This window comes from Bidens hawaiensis, unplaced genomic scaffold, assembly GCF_021521415.1.
Source record: "Bidens hawaiensis isolate Kalapana, Puna unplaced genomic scaffold, B.hawaiensis_p1.1 tig00032462_1, whole genome shotgun sequence".
NCBI lineage: Eukaryota > Viridiplantae > Streptophyta > Magnoliopsida > Asterales > Asteraceae > Bidens > Bidens hawaiensis.
The window spans coordinates 87,776-110,176 of NW_027505252.1; the positions used below are offsets into that span (position 1 = coordinate 87,776).

At 32.9% G+C, this 22,401-nt stretch overlaps 1 protein-coding gene and 1 pseudogene across 2 annotated transcripts; one reads left to right on the top strand and one right to left on the bottom strand.

Moving 5' to 3' along the window:
• Positions 1 to 355: 355 nt before the first annotated feature.
• LOC143611876 (large ribosomal subunit protein eL29y pseudogene) lies at positions 356 to 2,190 on the top strand (annotated as a pseudogene). The gene is made up of 3 exons (XR_013149846.1): positions 356 to 373; positions 1,235 to 1,327; positions 2,106 to 2,190. The product of XR_013149846.1 is annotated as a large ribosomal subunit protein eL29y pseudogene (transcript).
• A 676-nt stretch (positions 2,191 to 2,866) lies between these two features.
• On the bottom strand, positions 2,867 to 21,508 carry LOC143611875 (uncharacterized). Its single transcript, XM_077085994.1, has 7 exons — positions 20,569 to 21,508; positions 17,782 to 18,789; positions 10,907 to 11,806; positions 7,602 to 8,534; positions 4,863 to 5,858; positions 3,558 to 4,448; positions 2,867 to 3,273 (listed from the first exon to the last, which is right to left on the bottom strand). The coding sequence occupies exons 1-7, from the start codon at positions 20,956 to 20,958 to the stop codon at positions 3,124 to 3,126; spliced, it is 5,268 nt and encodes a 1,755-aa protein (XP_076942109.1). The 5' UTR covers positions 20,959 to 21,508; the 3' UTR covers positions 2,867 to 3,123.
• Between the last annotated feature and the right edge of the window lie 893 nt (positions 21,509 to 22,401).

Here is a 22,401-nt window from a genome sequence, read left to right on the forward strand (position 1 = left end):
AGGCTCTTACATGCCAATTGCCCATTAAACGATACCACACGCGAGTAATCATAATGATAGTAATAATTGTTATTATTAATTATAATGCATTGCATCACAGAATATGAACAAATGGTCTAATGTATGCAACTTGTTTAAAAGATTTAAATCTATTTTGTTTCTCTTCATTTACATATAAGTTATCATGTCATCTTTTATATATAGATATTATACGATGTGACAATAATGGTATACATATTTAAGCATATTGACATTAAAACAAAATAAGCCTTTAAAATGAACACCTATGTAGAATGAAAGCGATAACATTATATGTTCAACTTCAAGCATGAAGATCAAGAATTGCGTGAGGTCTATGGCCGAAGACCGGAGGGTTTTGGTCAAGACAAGCGCTATTAGAATGGGGAAATTCCTAAAATAAGCATTTATGGAAACAAATTGAAGTTTTAGGTATCATTTACAAAAAATTCTAAAAATATGTATTATAAACTAGCTGTGACGATTATATTATGTTAACACACGAGTAGTTTGTAGAACCAATTAACACTTCCCACGTGGCCATAAACTAACCATAACGAGCACGTTCACTAATCATTTGCTCGTCACGAATAAAGAAGTTGCATGCCTCTTGATCAATGCACACGAGTAACTCATAAGTCCTTTAGTTGCGACGAGTAGATCTTAAAACTTTTCGAGACACAGATAGTTTACCAAACTAACCACAACGAGTTATTTGTTTACCAAATACATCGAACCGGTTAGTTTACAAAAGACTAACTTGAAATGTTAGTTAGAAAGCTCAATTAGTCGTTACGAGTAGATCTTGGTCAACGACTAGTTTTTCCGGTTTACATTCCCAATATGAGTAGTGTATTAGTAGTTAACTCGCCACGACGAGTTTAACCTTACAATTTACTCGTGGCGACTTGTTTAGCGGTAATCCAATATATTTTAAAAATGTTTAAGAATATATAAAATATTTATTTAATCACTTATCTTAATGTTATTTAATTTTTTTTATTATGTCACATCTTTATTTTCTAGAATTCCTTACTTTTATGCCATCTTTTATAAAAGTATATGTCTATACCATGTCCTTATAATAGATAGCAACGTTTCATCATTCATACAAAGAATTTTGCATACATCAATACGTAGTTTTTACATATCACACAACTTTTTATATTTTAATAAATACATGCAAGTTCATAAAATTTATTAAAAAAGTACGTAGTCTAAGAACCACACGACACATAACCAGTCTTACAAGGCCCAATGTAACGGCATCAAGAAGCCAAAGAAGCACATGCACACTTCCACTAAAGGGGTATAATTGTTTTTTGTTTTGTTTAATTTTTTATTTTTTATGTTGGATTTGTGAATTAGGGTTGATGGTTTTGGTTATGGTTAATCACCGATTAATCGCTAGATTAGTTGCTGAGTAATTGCTATGTGATCAAAATCGTTCAAAAATGAAAATTTTATTTATAAAATTACATACAAATTACAATCATATTAACACTGATTAATCGCTAGTCCATATCTAACATCTAGTTAGTTCTACAACATTGGTGCGCGTAGAAAGTAAATGATTCAATTTAATTATTTTCTTATATGCATATATAGGTGTAATAAGGCCAAAATAGTAAAGCCCAAATTTAGATGTAATAAAGCCCAAAGTATTAAAGCTCAAAATAAATATATAGGTGTAATATAGTGCCTTTCAAATGTTATAGGTGTAATAATATTAGTTATTTTTTAGTTTACAAAAATATTAAAGCCCAAAGTTAACGTTATGGACTATATTTTTTTGCTAGTGCCCAAAGTTTTCATTCCTAAAAGTTTAAAGTTCAAATAATAAAAAAGAATTCAATAAAAATGAATTCAAATTGAAAACTACAAAAACCTAAACAAAAACTTTAAATCCGAATGTTTGGTTTTTGGTTCGGTTTTTAGCCAACACCGGTATGAATGTTGGCTTGTTATTGAATGGGATTAATATGTTGCTTTAAATAAAGCAGTGAGCATTTTTTGGGTGTTAGGAAATTAGTCTTTCTTATTAGAATAAAGTTATTAATGATGTTTGATTGCGTTTTGGCTTATAGATTGATCCTAAGTTTTTAAGGAACCAGAGGTATGCAAGGAAGCACAACAAGCAGAGTAGTGAATATGCTCAAGTAGAGTAGATGTTTTCGGTTTAGGTTATCATTTTTCTGTTTTGAATTTTGTCAACTATAACTTTATATTTCATGCGTCTCTTAGAAACCGGCCTAGATTCTATATGATGTTATCAATGATTATGGTTTTGTGTTTTGATTGTGTTTCCAGATGAGTTTATTCTTTTGAACATAGGTTTATAATTTTCATAGTTGTAGCTCATACACAAAACTTCAAAACCACTTCATTTGACTGCCTTTAAAAGAGTGAGGCTCTATGATATGATTTTGTCCTAAGGATTTTGTTACTATGAACATTAGAAATCTAGTTGACAACATTTAACACAAAAACACTTGCAACACAACATACTTTACTCATGAGTTAGACAACGATACAAGGAATGGATGTTATGTACTTTTAAATTATTGGAATTGTTTATATGAATAATCCATTTTTCAAAAGGATGATATATGTGGAGGCTACTTGTGAGTTAATTCTTTTAAGTTTTGCCACCTTAAACTATGAAGCAGGTGACTCAAGTATGTATAAATCTGTTTTAGTTTTAAGTTTTAACAAAACAAAATTAGACGAAATCTGCATGCGGTTATATGCCTTTTAGCATATCATGATCAGGAAAGCACAGGACTATATATACATAGATACATGATGCAATAGAGTCAAAAATCCAAGGTCATTTCGTAAGCATGAGTCAAAACAAAAACAAGGCAAGCTCTAACAATTTGAAAAACAACATAAGGTTAAACATAAGAAATACTCGTTACAAAAACTACGTCTACCATAGTTAAACAAAACCATCCTTTTAAGAGGCTACCTCTTCTTCGTCATCCATGTCTTCCGGATTGATTTGTAGCTCTTGACAGAGAACTACAAAATATTCCCTTTGTCGGCTTGTCCAAGTCATGAAGACCTCTTTTGCCGGAGACCTATATGCATGCACATAATCCTCTACCTCCTTCTTTTGGCTTTTAGACATATCAAGAGGTTGTTTTTGTGCGATTCATCCGTATCCAGGTTGGGCTGATCAACATAGTCGGCAGAAATTGTTTCTTCTATGTCCGTTATTGATTGATCATTTACCTTTGGTTTTGTAGGTACCTAGGTATAAAAAAACCTTTTAAACAAGTATAAATGGGAATTATACAAAGAAAAATACAGAATTTCAATTAAATTTGATGAATCTGCTCTTACTAATATTGCATAAATTCTATCAAAAGGTTAAAATTTAAAAAGAACGTGAGACCCATTCTTGTTTTGACATCTTTTGACTCATCATTTGTTTAAAAGATTTATACATAAAGTTTTACTCACTGAAGAAGTAAAAAGTTTTGGTTTACATTAATGCATTCAAAGGAACCACTTTGGTAAAACTAATTACTCACCTGGAATTCCAAAGCCATCTTAAGTTGCATTAAAACTTCTTTTGCTGTTGGTCGTTTTTCTCTTTCAACATGTAAGCACTGATATGCAATCTCTTGAAATGTAGTCAATGATTCAGGCACAATCTGTTCCCTTATTTGCTCGAACACCACTTCATCATGCTTACCTTCTTCAAATTTGTTTCTAATGAACTCTGGTAGATAGTGGCCTTTATGTTTTTGGATTTCAAACGTTGATCTTCCACACAAGATCTCAAATAAAACCACACCAAATGAATAAATATCAGATTCTATGGTTAGGAATCCTGATGTTTTGTAAAGTGGGTCCACGTATCCCGGTGTGCCACATGCATAATCGATGCCATACTCTATTTCATGGGTTATTGGGTTTATTAAAGAAAGCCCAAAACCTGCAAGTTTTGCTTTCCAATCATGCCTAAGTAGAATGTGTGCTGTTTTGATATCCCCGTGTATCACCTTTGCTTGTTTTCCATGAATGAAATCCATCGCGCTTGCGACATCGATACATATACTAAGCCGTTTCATCCATGTCAGAGTAGCATCGTTCAGATACCTATCAAGACTTCTTTTGGATGCATATTCATAAACAATGACTTTTTCATTCTGTTCATCACAGTAGCCAACAAGGCCAATTACATTCTCGTGTTTATACTCCCAAAGTATTTGGAGCTCACTCAAGAATTGTGTTTCCTTTTGACCAAGCCTTGTATCTAATCGCTTTGCAGCAACGGTATTAAACTCATCACCATTTTGAAGGTTTCCTTTATAGACTTTCTCAAATCCTTCTTCGCCAATATAATTGTCATGATGGAAGTTTTGTGTGGCCAATTTTATGTCTTCAAGTGGAATTCTCTGGTTGTCTTTGTTGTTTTTCTGTGGACCATAAGACACAAATATTAAACTATAACTTGTTAAAATAAAAATTGGAGATCAAAAAAGAGTTAAAAGATATATTTAACCTGGTGAATGCTAAAATATAACAATAACTTTTTAAAATACAAACTTGAAATTGATAAGTTGGTGATATCATAGACTTCAAACAATGAAAAATATGATTTTAATATGCATGTTCCTTTTGTCAGTTTCATAAACCAATTCAACAAAGTCATAAAACCATACTCTCTATAAGGCAGGATTTAAATTTAATATTGACAGGTTGAATACACAATACAATATTAGAAAGTGGAAAGGGTTATTAGCAATGTAAACCTAATAGTTTGTTTTGACATTACAGTAATTCATCACAGTTATTACTTTTATCGATAGGATGAAGTTAGAACAACTTACTTGTAAGAATAATGCTTTCTCAAGTTCCTTGACCACGACTTTCATTGTTGGGCGTTGGTTTAGAGATTCTGACACACATTGATGTGCAATTTGAATAAATGTGCGCAAAGAATCCCTGTTGGGCCCTCTATTTAAAACAAAACTGCTTTCACTAGTTTTTCCTTTTATTAGAGGATCTATCATGTCCTCTAGTGTTCCTTTGCTGAAGCTTTGTCTTGCCACATGAGCCAGCCCTTTGGCACTCTCCTTTTTGTAAATCTGGTCAAAGGCTGTCCTCCCACATAGAATTTCAAGCAAAACTACTCCAAAACTATAAACATCCGATTCTCTTTTTAATTTATTAGTCTTCTTATATTCTGGATCTATGTAGGCATGTCTGCCAATCCAGTTGAGATAGAGAGCTTCGTCGTTTTGATTTGGAGGCAGGATTACAGATAAACAAAAGTGAACAATCTTTGCCCCCAAATTCTCATCCAACCCAATGCTATAGCTGGTTATATCACGGTTTATTATCACCTTTTGGTCCTCCATCTCATAGTGAAGGTACTTCAATGCATGTGCAACATCAATGCAGATTTTCAAACGCTTTTCCCAAGTAAAAATATGCATTTGGTCAGTGTTTCCCAAATGATAAACAAGGTATCCATTAGAAACATTTTCGGTGACAAGGATCATCTCAGAACCTTCAAGACAAAATCCAAGTAAAGTGACTATGTTGGGATGCTTTACACGGCTAAGCATTTCAATTTCTTTACAAAACGCTTCTTCTCTGAAGTACATATCTCCAGAAGGGTATCGTTTTATAACTACCTTTGAATGTTCTCCGTTCTTCCCCTTTTTGGATAAAGAATTATCTTTATCAAAGTGTTTAAGCTCTGCTCTATATAAAGCATACCGATAATCAAACCAAGATGCAATTCTGTATGTATTTGAAAAATCATTTGTTGCTGATTTAATATCAGCCACAGAGATCTTCAAGTACTCAAACTTCTTTTCCTGCAAAGAAATTGTGTGGTTAATATTTTAAGAAATGGGTGCCCTCAAACCCCAAGTTTGATTTGTAGAGATTCTCAAGAATTGGATCATGTTTCCTCGAAAACCAATTTTGATACATAGGGCTTGTTCAAGGATTTTTGTGTTTTTTATAAACCAATGATTGTATATATATGATGATGCTCTTTAAGAATAAGAGTTTTCTCTGGTAGAAACTACAATATCTTACATAAATAAACTGGGTCCATATACACCATGGGATTTTTGAAGAACACCAAACCCTTGTATATTTTATTTTATTCTTTGTTTTTCTGTTTTCAAAAAAAATATATTATTTTAACGATATAATGCTAGAAACAAATATTCAATGGGTTACATTAAGTGTGCAATTTATAAAGACCAAAACTAAAATAAATCCTAACACAAAGTGTAATTTAATCTAATAATAATTAATGTGTTATAAAAACAAAAGATTAATGGTAAATATGTAATCGAACTGTTAATCGTTTAGTGTTAAAATAGCATGCCGCAAAAGGTTGCAACTAAAAAGAAAAGTCTTAAAATAGGTTAATGTTTAAGTTTTTATTATTACTAGCATAATGATAGGGTCAAGTTATTATACAAAGGGGGGCAAAAACAAAAAATGATGAGAAAGATTTCTAGCCAAAAAAAAAAATCCTAAAAAGATATTGAAAAATTAATAAAAAAAATCATAATTCGAATTGAATAAAAATATGAAAATGAAAAAAAACACAAAAATGTTTCCACCATCTTCCTCGTTCTCCAAAAAAAAATAAATAATAAACATAAAAAAATCTCAAAAAAACAAAACACAATGTTGAGAAAAAAACATCATTGTATATATTTTCGTATATTTATTTTCGTCACTGATTGTGTCTTTTTTTCTTGATACTGTGTTTTTTTTCTTGATATTGTGTTATATTTTGTTCGACACTATGTTAAATTTTACGACCTGTTGTGTCTTTTTTTTATTTATCTTTGTGTTGTTTGTTCATTTTCGAATAGTGTCTTTTTTCTCGATATTTCATAGTTTTTTTAACAGAAATGACAGGGGAAACATTTGGGTGTTTTAATTTTTTAATTTATATTTTGAGTTATGATTTTCTAATTATTATTTTTGAATTTTTGTTCAAAATCCTTAACACACTTCTCATTTTTATCTTCGTTTGTATTTTAACTTCACCCCATAATGATAAACACACATAAAAAATTGTATGACCAAAGCGTGTCAACTCAAGCACTCCAACGTTAATAGGTTGGGTCATAATAATAACAACTTCGTACTCCATTATAAACCACTCAGGTATAATGTATTCCTCTAGTAGTTTTACGTGGTTAAAACTTACATGTTGGTATGCCTGTTAGTGATAAGATCTTAAACTCACCTCATAAACGGACTAAAAGTAACAAATAATCAGCTAAATTCTAGCAATTCAATAATTTTTTATCCAAGTAAATGAGTTTGGGAAATCATACGGGTATCACACAATACCATATCCCTCCCAAATCCACAAAAATTCAAATTAAGTTATATATATCTAAATACCGGCCCTCTTATCCATTCCAAATGTTTTGGATTTTTTTTTGTACGGTTTAAATTCTTTTACCATCCCTACGTATGACTTAGTTCCATGTACAAAAAGAAATAGAGTAATTGAAACAAAAGGAAATGCAAGAATGATAAACGGCAAAATAAAAAAAAAAGAAGAAAAAAAAAGAACTTACAATATTTTCAAGTTGCAGCTGAAGTTCCAGTGCTCTCTCAAGTTCATAAGCAATATAGTCAATATTCGGGCGGTGTGCTCGATCCTGATTTAAGCAAGAATATGCTATGTTTGAGTACCTGAGAAGTGATTGCGGGGACATCAGATTCCGTTGTAGATCAGGAAATATTATATCCTGCAAGGTTTTGTTTTCATAATGATATTTGGCTAATGGAGCTAGAAAACTTTTAGCCTGATTTTGAACAAATGCTTTCCTCCCGCACAACAATTCAAATAAAACGACTCCGAATGAGTAAATATCCGACTTGTGGGTCACACCTCCCGTCTTTTCAATCGCTGGGTCCGTATACCCCATTGTGCCAATATGTTCACAAGGGCAGACCTGGTCCTTATTGTATACAGACCGTTTGATGGAAGTTTCAAAACTGGATAACTTGGCTTCCCAGTTATCGTCTAATAAAATTGTGTCGCTATTGATGTTACAGTGTATAATAGCATAATCACGTCCCTTGGAATAATGAAGGTAACTCAATGCACGAGCCACCCCTAAACATATTCTCAATCTTTGCGCCCATGTGAGGTTGGGGTTGCTTAGATGCGGCCCGAGACATCTGTTGGCCTCATACATGGTTACAATGACCTTCTCGTCTTCCACGTCACAAAACCCAACAATAGAGATCAGATTTGTATGCTTGAGATCAATAAGCACTGAAATTTCCCTCAAAAACTCAAGGTCTGCTTCCACGTGCTTACAATCAAACTTCTGTGCAGCAATATTCATCAACCTTACAGATTGCAAGAGTCGTCCTTTATATGTGATACTAAATCTACCATGTTCGACGATGTTATCATGATGAAAGTTATTGGTGGCCTCTACTACGACTTCAAGTGGGATTTGTAAGTGAGAAAACTTGGTGATTGTTAATGCCATGTTCTGTTTATCACGTAAAAAGGATTGAGAATACAGTGACTTACAAATGCAATTAATACTAAACTCTATAAGTTCAATACACCTGTACATAAGCATTTGCACACCACCTTTATTCGGTCAAATTAAATATATATTCTGATGTATGTATGTATGTATGTATGTATGTGTAACATTTCGGGTTTTCATTTTTTTATATCCTTGTAATCAAACCCAACCCGTTTAAGGGTTCCGGTCACTCATTTAATAAAACCGATGCATTTATTGAGTATATTTTCTTTTAAAAAAGTTTTTGTTTTATTATTAAATGGTTTAATATTCAAACTTACGAAACTTGACATTTTCCACCCAAACTCAAACTATAACCCATTCTCGTTTCCATCTATAAACTCCAGGGGCTTAATCTGTAAATTATGATATTAAAATAATACATTATAACCCAAACCACCCACTGGTCCAACCAGTTGACCCAAACCCGACCCAAACCCCTCAACCCGACCCGGCGGCCCTAAACCTTTTAAAACTTTCAAATTCCCGCTCACTATTATCAATTAAGTTAGGCAATTAGCATATTCGGCCGTATAATCTATTGACCGACACCCAATTTAGGTAAACACACGTTAATTCGTTCTTAATTTGATCGGTTTACCATATTAAAGCCGAACGAACCCTAATTTGGGATTTTATATAATCCCCTCGTAATAACTCAATTAATTTGCACCGTCGCAATCCTTTCCCCCATAACCAATTCAGTTAACACTAGCATCCCGTCACTTAAACCTCTCCTCTTTTGGCCGCAAATAGCTCGATCGAATTCGCTATCTTACAAGCTGTTCTAATCCAATTAAAAGGTATGCCTAGAATCGCAATCTGTCATGGAACATTAACCCTAAACAAATTTTAACAAACCATAAAAGGTTGAATCGATTTAAAGATCTAGGGTTTATGGTTAATATGTGTTCTGGGAGTATCTGGTTACATTTAAACGAACTGATATATTTAACAAATCAACACACCAGCCCAATGGCTGGTGCATGTGGTGTTAAAACCCTGGAACCGGTCCAGGCGCAGGTTCATGCCTCCTTTGACCCGGTTTTTGTATTTATTTTTTTAAACCCCTTTAAACATTTTTTTTATTAATTTATGTTTATAACTTTTAATAAACGAAGTTTGGATATACCGAACCTCTAGACTTGTTGTTCTTCATAAATCTTATATATATATATATATATATGTAATGATAACTCGTTTAATAATACAAATTGTTTTCATTTTAAAGATTCATGTACGTATTAACTTTTCCAACTTTTATATCACTTTGTAAAATATTGAACATGAATAATAATATTAGTAATAATAATAATAATAAAAATAAAAAGGATAACAATAACATTTATAAATATAACAATAACCCTTGTGTACCTAATAATATTTTATCGAATCTCAAAACCCGTCATAAATATTAGTATTCCGCTATGATTATATTTAATCCTTGTTATTAACATCTAGGAGTAATTGTCGGCAAATATCGGGAAGCTTGATTGTTTTCCATCCCAGCCTTTTTCTTCTATTATCTCGTCCTCGTTTATCCTACTCTATAAGGTAAGTAAATTCGCATCCCCCTTTTTACCGCTTTACAATTTTGGGGGCGTTATGCGTTCACAATTAAATTATTGTTTTCACTATGATTCCACTATATGCGTAATTGAGCTTGCTCGATTAGTTGATATGTGCAAATGTGACTATGTGTTTACTTTATGTTGGTTGGTATCCTCATCCTCATCCTCATCCTCATTAGTATGATCATACGTCGTCGGAGTAAACCCTTATCTATGTGATTCGGTTGAAAAGACAACTTTTATTTATTGTTACACTAATTGTAGTGATTTACGATTATCGCATGGAATTGTCATTTTATTATTATATATACTCAAAACCGTGGTTTACTTGCTCAACTTTATGTTGACAAATATATGTATTTTCACGCATGGCGCAGGTAGCTTTATTGGATGACTTCAAGATTGTTGAAGTAGTGATACCTTAGGTTGCTCGATGATGTGAAGAATGCTATTTAATTTAAGTTTATTATTGATATATGTAACTGTTTTGAGAACTATGTATTATTGTGCTTTAATGTATGGTTTATGTGAAATAATAATTTAGATATTGACACGTGTAATTACATAGTGTCTTCTGAGCTATGATACAATCAATGTCTCGTCCCGGCATGTTCCGCCGTAGGTTAATTGGGGTGTGACAGTATGTATGTATGTATGTTGTAAGTTTCTTCATGTTCTTAATAGATTGATGGCATAAATAACTTTTTATGGTGAACACAAACTGAAGTTTTTGATTATATTAAAGCATTTAAAACTTACTTGAATTTCAAGTGCCTTCTTAAGCTGTGTTAGAACTCTTTTTGTTGTCGGCCGTTTTTCTCTTTCATGATATAAGCATTGGTATGCAATCTCTTGAAATGTAGCCAATGATTCAGGCACAATCTGTTCCCTTATTTGCTCGAACACCACTTCATCATGCTTACCTTCTTCAAATTTGTTTCTAATGAACTCCGGTAGATAGTGGCCTTTATGTTTTTTGATTTCAAACGTCGATCTTCCACACAAGATCTCAAATAAAACCACACCAAATGAATAAACATCAGATTCTATGGTTAGGAATCTTGATTTTTCATAAAGTGGATCCACGTATCCAGGTGTGCCACATGCATAATCGATAACATACTCCGTTTTATGAGTTATTGGGCTTATTAAGGAAAGCCCAAAATCACCAAGTTTTGCTTTCCATTCATGGTTTAGTAGAATGTTAGCAATTTTAATGTCCCTGTCTATCACCTTTGCTTGTTTTCCAACTCCTCCATGTAAGAAATATAACGCAGTTGCAACGTCAATGCATATAATAAGTCGTTTCACCCATGTAAGAGAAACATCCTTCAAATACCTATCTAGGCTTCCTTTGGGTGCGTACTCATATACAATGACTTTTTCATCTTTTTCATCACAATAGCCAATAAGACCAATTACATTCTCGTGCTTATACTCAAAGAGAATTTGGAGCTCATTCCAAAATTGTTGCTCCCCTTGACCAAACCTTGTATCCAGTCGCTTTGCAACTATGGTTTTAAGTTCATCACCGTCTTGAAGCTTTCCTTTAAAAACTCTCCCAAATCCTCCTCCGCCAATGCAATTGTCATTATGGAAGTTTTGTGTGGCTACTTTTATGGCTTCAAGTGAAATTCTGGGGTTGTTCATCTTGTTGTTCTGTCAGACAAAACACACCAAATAAAATACATATGTTGATAGCAATAGGTTGTTAAAATAAATTTTGATGGTTGAAAACGATTAATTGTTAAAAGACATGTTAGTAATGATTAATGAATGAATACAAATTGGTTAATAAAAAAAAGTAATGAGGTGGCTTTGCTGGTGTTTAAAATGGTGATGGAAATTGTACAGAAACTATAATAACTTACCACGGCTAAATATTTTATGAAAACTATAAAATGATGATGAAATTAAAATTTGATTATATCATAGACTTCAAACAAATATGATTTTAACAAGCATGATAAATGTCCTTTTATCCTTAAATATGCCTTCTGCTGAGTTTTCAAAAGTTCTAAATTGAACTTTGATCATATTCCTTTTTTTGACACTTTCATATCAATAGTCCAGTAAAGTCTTAAATTACAGTCTAAAAATGTTAACCAACAACCATACATGAAAGTAAACTTAGAAATTCTAGAAGTTTTTTTAACTGTTTGTGCTTTTTTAATTATAATTTAGTGTTATAAAGCAGTTTACATAATTTTTTTTAATTAAATCACAATGGCTACTTCTTAAGATCTATAATGTGAAGTTAGAACAATGACTCACTTGAAAGAATATGGCTTTCTCAAGTTCGTTGACAACCACTTTCATTGTTGGACGTTGGTCTTGAGTTTCTATCACACACTGATATGCAATTTCAATAAATGTGTGCAAGGAATCCTTGTTGGGTCCGCTATTTAGAACAAAATTGTTTTCACCTGTTCCTTCCTTTATTATAGGATCAATAATGCCCTGTATTGTTCTCGAGCAATAGCATCGTCTTGCCACAGAGGCCAGCCCTACTTCATTCTCTTTAACGTAAATTGGGTCATCGGCTCTCCTCCCACATAGAATTTCAAACAAAACTACTCCAAAACTATAAACATCTGATTCTCTTTTCAACTTATAAGTCTTCTTATATTCTGGATCTGTGTGGGGTATCCTGCCAATCCAACTAATAGAGAGAGTTTCATCTTTTTGATTTGAAGGCAGGAACACAGAGTCTCCAAAATAAACAATCTGTGCCCTCCAGTTCTTGTCCAACATGATGTTGTCGCTGCATATATCACGGTTTATTATCATCTTTTGGTTTTCCATCTCATAGTGAATGTACTTTAACGCGCATGCAACATCAGTGCAGATTTTCAAACGTTTTTCCCAATTTAAAACACACATGTCGTTGACCTTCCCCAAACACCCACCAAGGCTTCCATTGGAAAGATTGTCAAAGACAAGGATCATCTCAGAAGCTTCAAAGCAAAATCCAAGTATGGTGACTATGTTGGGATGCTTAACACTGCTGAGCACTTCAATTTCTCTAAAAAACTCTCTTTCTCCGTACAATTTACTTCCAGAAGGGTAGCGTTTTATGACCACATTCCCTTCAACGGATGAATAATTTAGTATTGCTTTGTACATAGTACACTCATCCTCAAAATTCCGAATTCTGTATGCCTCAGAAAAATCATCCGTCACTAGTTTAATATTAGCCAGAGGAATCTTCATTTGTTCCAACTTCTTAATTATAATTAGCTGCTGCTCCTGCTGCTATTGCTACAAATTAATTAAAATGTCACAAGGAAACTGAAATTGAAGTTGTGTGGTTCATATTTATGAGGAGAACCAGAGACGACATTGATTGGACGACCTAAGAGCATTCTCAACCTATCACTGATCCTCATATCTATAATTAAACTAAAAAACACTATATTTCTCTTTCATGCTTAATGAAATAATATTTTTTATACATTTATCATTACAGTTTTCTTTCTCATATATTCACAACCAATTTAACAAATATTAAAAAATAAATGTGGAAAAACTTTGTTTCCTCAAATTTACAAAAAATCACTACATTTTCTCTCTCCACCATATAATTTATGATCACAACCACTCAAAACACCACCGTATAACTTGTAAACTCCCCTCACGTAATTTTGGAGGATAAGATGTGAATGCTCTAAATACCCTTTGTTTGATTATAATACCCTTTCCTTTTCTTTTATTTTTTCTTCTTACGGTTCAAGGCCATTTCCCAAGCCCACAACCATTTATAATTTACCTAGTTCTAAATTAGGCCCAAATACTTGAAAGTTTACAATCTATTAAACCAAATTAAATTATTAAGGATAGTTATTATTAGCTAGATTATATGTTAGTATGAAAGGAATATAAACCTCTGTATTAGCTTAGTAAAATTAACACAAAATTACAGAGATTGTTATTTATGTTCGTACCAAAATTCATTGTTTGTCATTTATCTTAAAAAATAACCTGATTTGTACTTTACGGTTTATTTTAAAATATTACACTGTTTATCCTTTAACATTAACTCCTTCGCTAGTTTTTCTTGTTAAATTTGGTCATGTGCATTGATTAGTCAATTTATCCATTTATTTATAAAACATTTTAATAAATAAATTTAAAGAATTATAAAATATTAAACCAACACACACTCTTTCTCTCTCTTGATGAACTTTCACTATTAATTTTTTTCTTCTCCAAAGTATACACCACCAACACCCTCACCATAACCACCCACCCCCACACCATCACCGCTAGCCACCATCCAACCTCCGCCAATCCACTGTGTGCCACCACCATCAATGCCTATCACCACCACCAAGTCTGTTACCATCTCTTACACACGCACAACCGCACCTACAACAAGCACCACTAAACCATTGTCACTCACCGAGAGAAGAAAAATTGGGGTCACCAACCACCAATACCAAAGATTACAACCTAGATCTAGCTGACGGGCTAGTCGGCGATGGTGGTAGAAGTCATACCTATTACGACCCAGATCTAGACGGCATCGGAGCCGTGGTGCGGCAATGGCAGAGGGCATTTCCAATCCCTAAGCATGACCGACTTGATTTTGGACTTCTGGTGATAGCCTGATAAGGGGGTTAGGTTTTGGAATGACATAATAGCAAAAGATGTCATTTATGTTTGATCATTTTTTCAATGGTCGTTCTTTAACAAACTTAATAACATAAAACATGTTTAAAAAGTCTATCAAGTTTTGTCCTTTAACCCTAACCCTGTTAAGATTTCTCGTTAAATCCAGGCACATGGTTTGTAAATTTACACATTATTTAATAATTAAACCTAAAACACATTTAAATTTAACAAAAATAAAATATCTCTCTCTCTCTCACATACATACACAAACACCTCTCTTTCTTTTTTTTTCTTTGAACGTATTGTTTCATCAAAAAAAACCACCACTCCTACTATCAAAAAACCAAACAACCACCACCACTCACCAATTGCCATCGCCTCCACCCACCACCACTACTACCACTCAACACATGTTGCCTCCATCTGTAACTCCAATAAAACAAAAGCCCTAAATACACAATAGTCATCATAATTACAAAATCAACACCGACTTTAGCCATAATCCATCCACACCCACCCATCTTTCAACTAAGGGTCAATTTCATATATACCCTTATAAATGATGAAAATATCATATATACCCATGCAAAACTAAAAATATCATATATGTCATTGCAAAGTTATTAATATATTATACATACCTAGTTCATTAAAAAAAATTTAAAAATGACCATATTACTCTAATTTGATTAGATGCGATAAAAGGTTTAAAATGTACACCATTCGATGTGATAAGTCTACTAATAGTTTGCAATTTTGAAGAAATGACGAGAGACATTTTGGTTGTCGTTAACGGTGAGAAAAGTCAATTAAAATTAAAATAATAATATAGGGTGTAAACACATTATGTAATTGCAAGGGGTAGAATGGTATATTCTTAAAAATGAGTATATATGAAAGTTAATTTTTTTGAAAAATAACGATAAAATCGTTATTTATTAAATTATTATTAATGAATAGGGGTATATATGATATTTTAACTGTTTTATAAGGACATATATGATATTTTAGTTACTTTGTAAGAGCATATATGATATTTCAAGTTTTGTTTGGGTATATGATATTTATGTTGTTTGTAAGGGCATATATGAAATTAATTCTTCAATTAAATAATATTTTTATATATCTTTATCATTACCATTTCTTTTTCTTTTATTCGGAACTACTTTCAAAATATAATAAAAAATTATAGGGTGCGAACACTAACTTTTCAAATATACAGAAAAATCACTGCATTTCTCTCTATCACTCACATGAGTCACAACACCCTAAACCAATCCCTACATTATAAAAATCGCAATCACATAATTTGATGGGTAGGACGTAAATGCTTTTATAGCCCGGTTTCCGTCACGTTCGTTACGGTGAACTAAAACAAAAAAGAGAAAATAAACTGTCATTTGGTCGGTTTACTTTATACTCGTTACGATACCGAACCCAAAACAAAAGAATTTCGCCGGCCACTAAAGTGCCGCCAAGTGGCCTAATTGAACCATTGCGAAGTTGTCTTTTATTATATAATAATAATAATAATAACGGGTAATTAAAGGATACTCGGACCATAATCGGGTCACTCATCCCTTGTTTACGTTCTTAGGCCCACATTATACCCAAACCATAATATTAAAAAACTGTCACGTCCTCTAAACCTTACTAAAACGACCTTATTAATCATGCAACAACCCAGGCAAGAAGAAAAAACAATGTAGTCGTTTGCCATCATATGCCCACGTTATCTAGTATTTTCACTGTTTGCCACTTCCAATCCATGGGTTTGAATTCTTTATTTACAACTTAAATTGAATTGTATAAATTGATCAAATTAACCCTTGATAACAAATTTCAATATTTTATGTAATACCATAGTTTTATTTTTATCAATAATTTAAACAAAAGGTCATGAATAACTTGTATAATGTATATATCAACTCTTATATTATGGAGTAGTCAGTTATTTAAGTGTTTAGATATCGCAGACAATTCATAGTTATACTCTGATGTTATTAGTGTGAAACTTATAATCGATTTATTAATCATTTTTAGATTATTGTTTCAATTTAAAAATATAAATAACAATTTACTATATATATTGAAGTTTCGTCAAATTCCAATTCAATTTATAGATTTCACTTTTTTAAGAAAAAATTACCAGAAAGAATAATCAAGTGAAAAAAAAAAGAAACAGAAAGAAGGTCATACATGAATTTCCTGAGATGGTATTTCGAGTTCCTTGACAACTTGATCATTTTCTGGTTGTTGTATTTGCTCAACCTTTAAAATAAAATAAAGAAAAAAAAAGTTAATGCTAAAAACTACAATTTGGTGATGAAAGACTACAAATTTGGAGACAAAAACTATAAATTCGGTGATGAAAAACAAATTCAATTTGTAGATTGCAATTCCTTAAAAAATAAATTTTAGTGACAAAAATAATTGAGGGAAAAAAAACAGAAGGTCTTACAAGAAGTTCATGAGTTGGTGCATCAAGTTCCTTGACAACTTGATCTTTATCTAACTGTTGTACTCCCTCAACCTGTAAAAACTAATATCTATATTTATTTGAAAAAGAGAAAAAACTATAAAACAAAGAAGAAACTGATAATATAATTATAGATGATAAGATGTTTACGAAACTGATGTTCAAAGATAATGCCTTAAAAACCACCAAATTAATAATAGATTGTAGGTCAAATTTGTTAGTGAAGCATAAAATTAAGATTACGTAAATTAACAGATGATAAAAATATTACAACGTTATAATGGATTACACACATTTTTAATCGAAATGAAACAGCAATCGGCAAGGTCCCCCATAAGCTTCAACCAAGCTAGGGCAACCGTTTCAGTTTGGATCGACATTGATGTCTATGTGTCAAGTCTTTCAAGATCAATTCCATGTAATATATAATTTAGCTATTAAAAATGTAGCAATTTATATGTAATCCTTATGCACTAAAGTAATATATGCATTTAATGGTTGAATTAAATTAAATTTATATATATATACACATGTGACTTACTTGGAAGAATAATGCTTTTTCAAGTTCCTTGAGAACAACTTTCATTGTTGGACGTTTGTCTTGAGTCTCTATCACACACTGGTTTGCAATTTTTAAAAATGTTTGCAAAGAATCCTTGTTGGTTCTTCTATTTGGAAAGCAACTCATTATACCATTTTTTTCTTTTAGTGTAGTATCTATCATGTCCTCTAGTGTTCCCGCGCAGAAGTTTCGTCTTGCCACATCAACAAGACCATTATCACTTTCCTTAAGGTAGATTTGGTCTTCAGCATACCTTCCACATACAATTTCAAACATAACTACTCCAAAGCTATACACATCTATCTCTCTTTTTAACTTACCGGTATTCTCATATTCTGGATCTACGTGGTACCATGATTCAATATATGTTTTTCTGTATACAAATTCGTCTTTTTGATTTGGAGGCAGGAATACCGCCAATTCAAAGTCTTCAATCTTTGCCTCCAAATTCTCGTTGAACACAATTTTGGCTAGATTTATATTACCGTGTATCATCACTTTATTATCTTCCATCTCAAAGTGAAGGTAAGTCAATGCATGTGCAATACCAATACAGATTTTCAAACGTTTTTCCCAAGTTAAAATACTTATTTCTTGGATTTTTCTCAAACAATAACTAAGTTCTCCATTTGAAAATTTCTCTGTGACAAGCATCATATCAGAACCTTCAACACAGAATCCTAATAGATTGATTATATTGTGATGCTTAACACTAGTAAGCATTTCTAGTTCTATAAAAAATAAGTTTTCTTCTTGCTCGTCATCTACTGGAAGGAACCGTTTCATAACTACAGTGTTGTGTCTCTTGGGTAGTTCACTTTTACTCTTCCCTTCTACAGAGAAAGTGCTTTCGTTATCAAAATGACCGATTTCTACGGTGTACCAAGTATAGTAATTGTTAGATCCATGTATGTATTTGTCTGAAAAATTACCGGTGGCTAACTTTATATCATGAAGCTGAATCTTCAAGTGTTCCAGGTTCTTTCCCTGCAAAATGTAACAAGAGGAAAAGAGATTACAAAATATGAATTATAGATACTTGTTAGAAGTATCATAACAATTTTTGGTGTTTAGTATATTTGTAATCACTTTTAGGAATCTTAGTGGACTGAAATAACCAAAAAGAAAAGCTGAACATAAAAAGAAAAATAATATCTTATGTTAATGGGTTCCACATTCCCACCAATTAATGTCTTCCCTCCCCTTCCCCACGTACACATGGTGGGAGTTTGTGTTTTCCATTTTTACTGGGTTTCATTTGTCACCGGGAATATTTTAAAAGTGTAAGTGTAATGATAGATATAGATTATGCTAAATGCTAATCGGTTCAACCATATAATTGGGTTCATTGTCTCCACCGTAAATTTGGTGATCATTTTTTCAATGCATTTGACTAAAAAATATATTTATTTTCGAAGTTTAAACATCTCAATTTAAAAACCTCACACATCTCATATAGAAATATCTTTCTATTAAAAGGATAATCTTTAGAAACAAAACGAAATTTATTCAAACAAAACGAAATTTCAAGAATAAAATAAGAAATAGTTAGATCAGGAAACTGGAATTACGTCAAAGAAATATAAAATAAATTTAAACTAGCATTTGATTATGCATTTTTTTAACCACCTCTTTGAAAACAAAACAAACCAAGAAAGTCGGGCTTCTATTTTGTTACCAAGCACGCCTTAAATTAAAACACCAACGAGTGCGCTTTTATACAAGACTTGCCAAAGCCATGTATGTAAGCGCTAGAACTCAATGCGGGAGCTAAAGCCAACGGTAAACTAGTGAAGGTCCCTAATCCCATGATGATGCAGCCGATGAGAGATGATTAAACAATTAGGTCAGCCTGTACTCTTTCAAGACTAATGGGAACATGTAAGAGAGGGATAAGGCAAAGATTGGTCGATGGGTGCAATTGAATAGTAGTAAGAAAAGAAAATCTTTAGAGAACTAAAATATGAATAGTAGTAATTAGAAAAACACAATATATAACAATCATTATCTAATAACAAGTGTACGTACAATGTTTTAAGATATCATAGTTTTAATTTTTTTTTCTTATTGCTTTTTTTAGAGAAAAACCCCAAAATAAGCGTTTATGAAAATGTTTTTCAGGTTTTAGGTGTCATTTGCAAGAAATTCCTAAAATATGTATTATAAACTAGTCGTGACAAGTAGTTTATGATTACACACGAGTAGTTTGTAAAACCAGTTAAAACTTGCCACATGCCCTTAAACTAACCGTAACGAGTAGGTTCACTAATCATTTTCTCGTCATGACTAAATAAGTTTCATGTCTCGTAATCAACGCCCATGAGTAATTCATAAGTCATTTAGTCGCGACGACTAGTTTACCTGGTTTACATTCCCCACACGAGTAATTTATTAGTAGTTAACTCGCAGCGACTAGTTTAACCTTACAATCTACTCGTCGCGACTAAAGAACTTATGAATTACTCGTGGGCGTTGATTATGAGGCATAAAACTTATTTAGTCGTGACGAGTAAATGGTTAGTAAATCGTCTCGTTACGGTTAGTTGAAAGACACTTGTCAAATTTTAATTGGTTATACCAACAACTCGTCACGACTAGATCATAATACCTATTTTGGGAATTCCTTGCAAATGATACCTAAAACCTAAAAAATGTTTTCATAAACGCTTACTATGGGAATTTTCCCCTTTCTATAATAGTAAAAGTAAACAACCAAAGGGGTTGTACAACACTATCAAAATGTTTGTTAAATAAGAAAACACTTACAAAATCCGGCTTAAACTTTAACGCTTGCTTCAATGCTTTCTCAAGTTTATCGACAAGAATGAGAATATTTGGACGGCTTGCACGCTCTTTGTGTATGCAAGAATATGCCGCTTTTGAGTATATCCTAAGTGAATACGGGGACATTTGATTCCTCAGATCAGGATGGATTATTTTCAGCAGGGTTTCGTTTTCATAATGATATTTGGCCAATCGAGCTAGAAACCTATCCGCCTCGTTCTTAATATATGCCCTCCTCCCGCACAATAATTCGAATAAAACCACACCGAATGAGTAGATATCCGACTTGTGTGTTACACCTTTGCTCTTTTCAATTTCTGGGTCTGGATACCCTATTGCCCCAATAGGTTCTGAAAGGATGACCTGGTGCATTCGGTTAATGGATTGTTTGACAGAAACTTTAAAACCGGATAACTTGGGTTCCCAGTTCTCGTCTAATAGAATTGAGGAGCTGTTGATGTTAAGATGTATAACACCATAACCACGCCCCTCATCATGATGGAGGTAGCTCAACGCACGAGCCACGCCTATACATATCTTCAATCTTTGTGTCCATGTGAGGTTCGGGTTGTTCAAATGCCTTTCGAGACTACCTTAGGCCGCGTAAGTAGTAACGATGACCTTCTCGTCTTTCTCATAGCAAAATCCAACAATAGAGGCTATATTTGTATGACTAAGATCAGAAAGCATTGATATTTCGGTCCAGAACTCGACGCCTCCTTCCCCTGCTTGCCTACGATCTAACTTCAGCGCGGAAACCTTGATCAGCTTCCCGGACTGTAAGAGTTGTCCTTTGTATGCTGTTCCAAGTCCACCATGCCCGATGATGTTATCTTGATGAAAGTTGTTGGTGGCGTTCACTACGTCTTCAAGTGGGATTTGTAAGTGACCAAACTTGGTGATTATAGTTGATGCCATGTTTCTGTTTTTAAGAGAACAAAATCAGTGAGTTAAAAAATGAATGAGAAGGTAGAATATACAAGTATATTATTCAAATAAAATTTCTTAAAAATAATGTGGTTAGCAATTCTGGTTAGTTAGAATAAGTTGAAAAGACGAACCGTATGTGAAAAGAAGCAGCAATGTTCCGTAGACGATATCTGAAAAGGGGATCGGCGTGAGGAGGAGTATAAGTTGGAGATCGGAAAACAGAAACTGAAATGGCAGGCAAACTTTTAAAGCATAAGGTATATATTAAAGCATAAGGTCTTGCTACAGTAACAGTTTTGTACTTGCCCATGTAAATATCTCTGTTAACAAGTTTAGTCCCTGCTATCCAGGTATGAGCAAATTTGGACCGGTACCGTACACAACCCGGTACCAATTTGGTACCGTCGATACTGAATCGGTATTAAAGTTTTGAGTTTCGGTATTGGTACCGGTATTTCCCGATTTTTTTACCTTCAACACCGGTGCCGTCTCATTACCGGTACCGAACCGAAAATTTCGGTACTGGTAGAAAAAAATTGCGATTTTTTGGACTGGAATTTTCGAGACCGAGACCGGTCGATACTAGTACGGTACCGATCTCATCCCTACTATCATGTGTTATCATCCGATTATTATTATGCAAAACAAACTAAACATGTATGGCCCTAAAATTGTAATTTCACTTGCCACTGACACCACAAATAAAATTTGTTGTTATACATTCAATTATGTTATTTGAACTAATAAAATAGCATTATACTATATATAATAGCAAATCTATTTTGCCACGATAGAAGTTTAATATCGGTATATTTACTTCTTATAGTTTTGGTTGATATACTTTTTGTTCCTTTTGATTATGTTTGAATTTTATGGTAGAAGTTT

Coding starts and splice junctions, on each gene's coding strand:
- LOC143611875 (XM_077085994.1), bottom strand. CDS start 20,958: ATGCACCAGGTCATCCTTTCAGAACCTATTGGGGCAATAGGGTATCCA. Junction 11,807..17,781: donor AAAAAGCATTATTCTTCCAA/GTAAGTCACATG, acceptor TTTGTCTGACAG/AACAACAAGATGAACAACCC. Junction 3,274..3,557: donor AGATGGCTTTGGAATTCCAG/GTGAGTAATTAG, acceptor TTTTATACCTAG/GTACCTACAAAACCAAAGGT.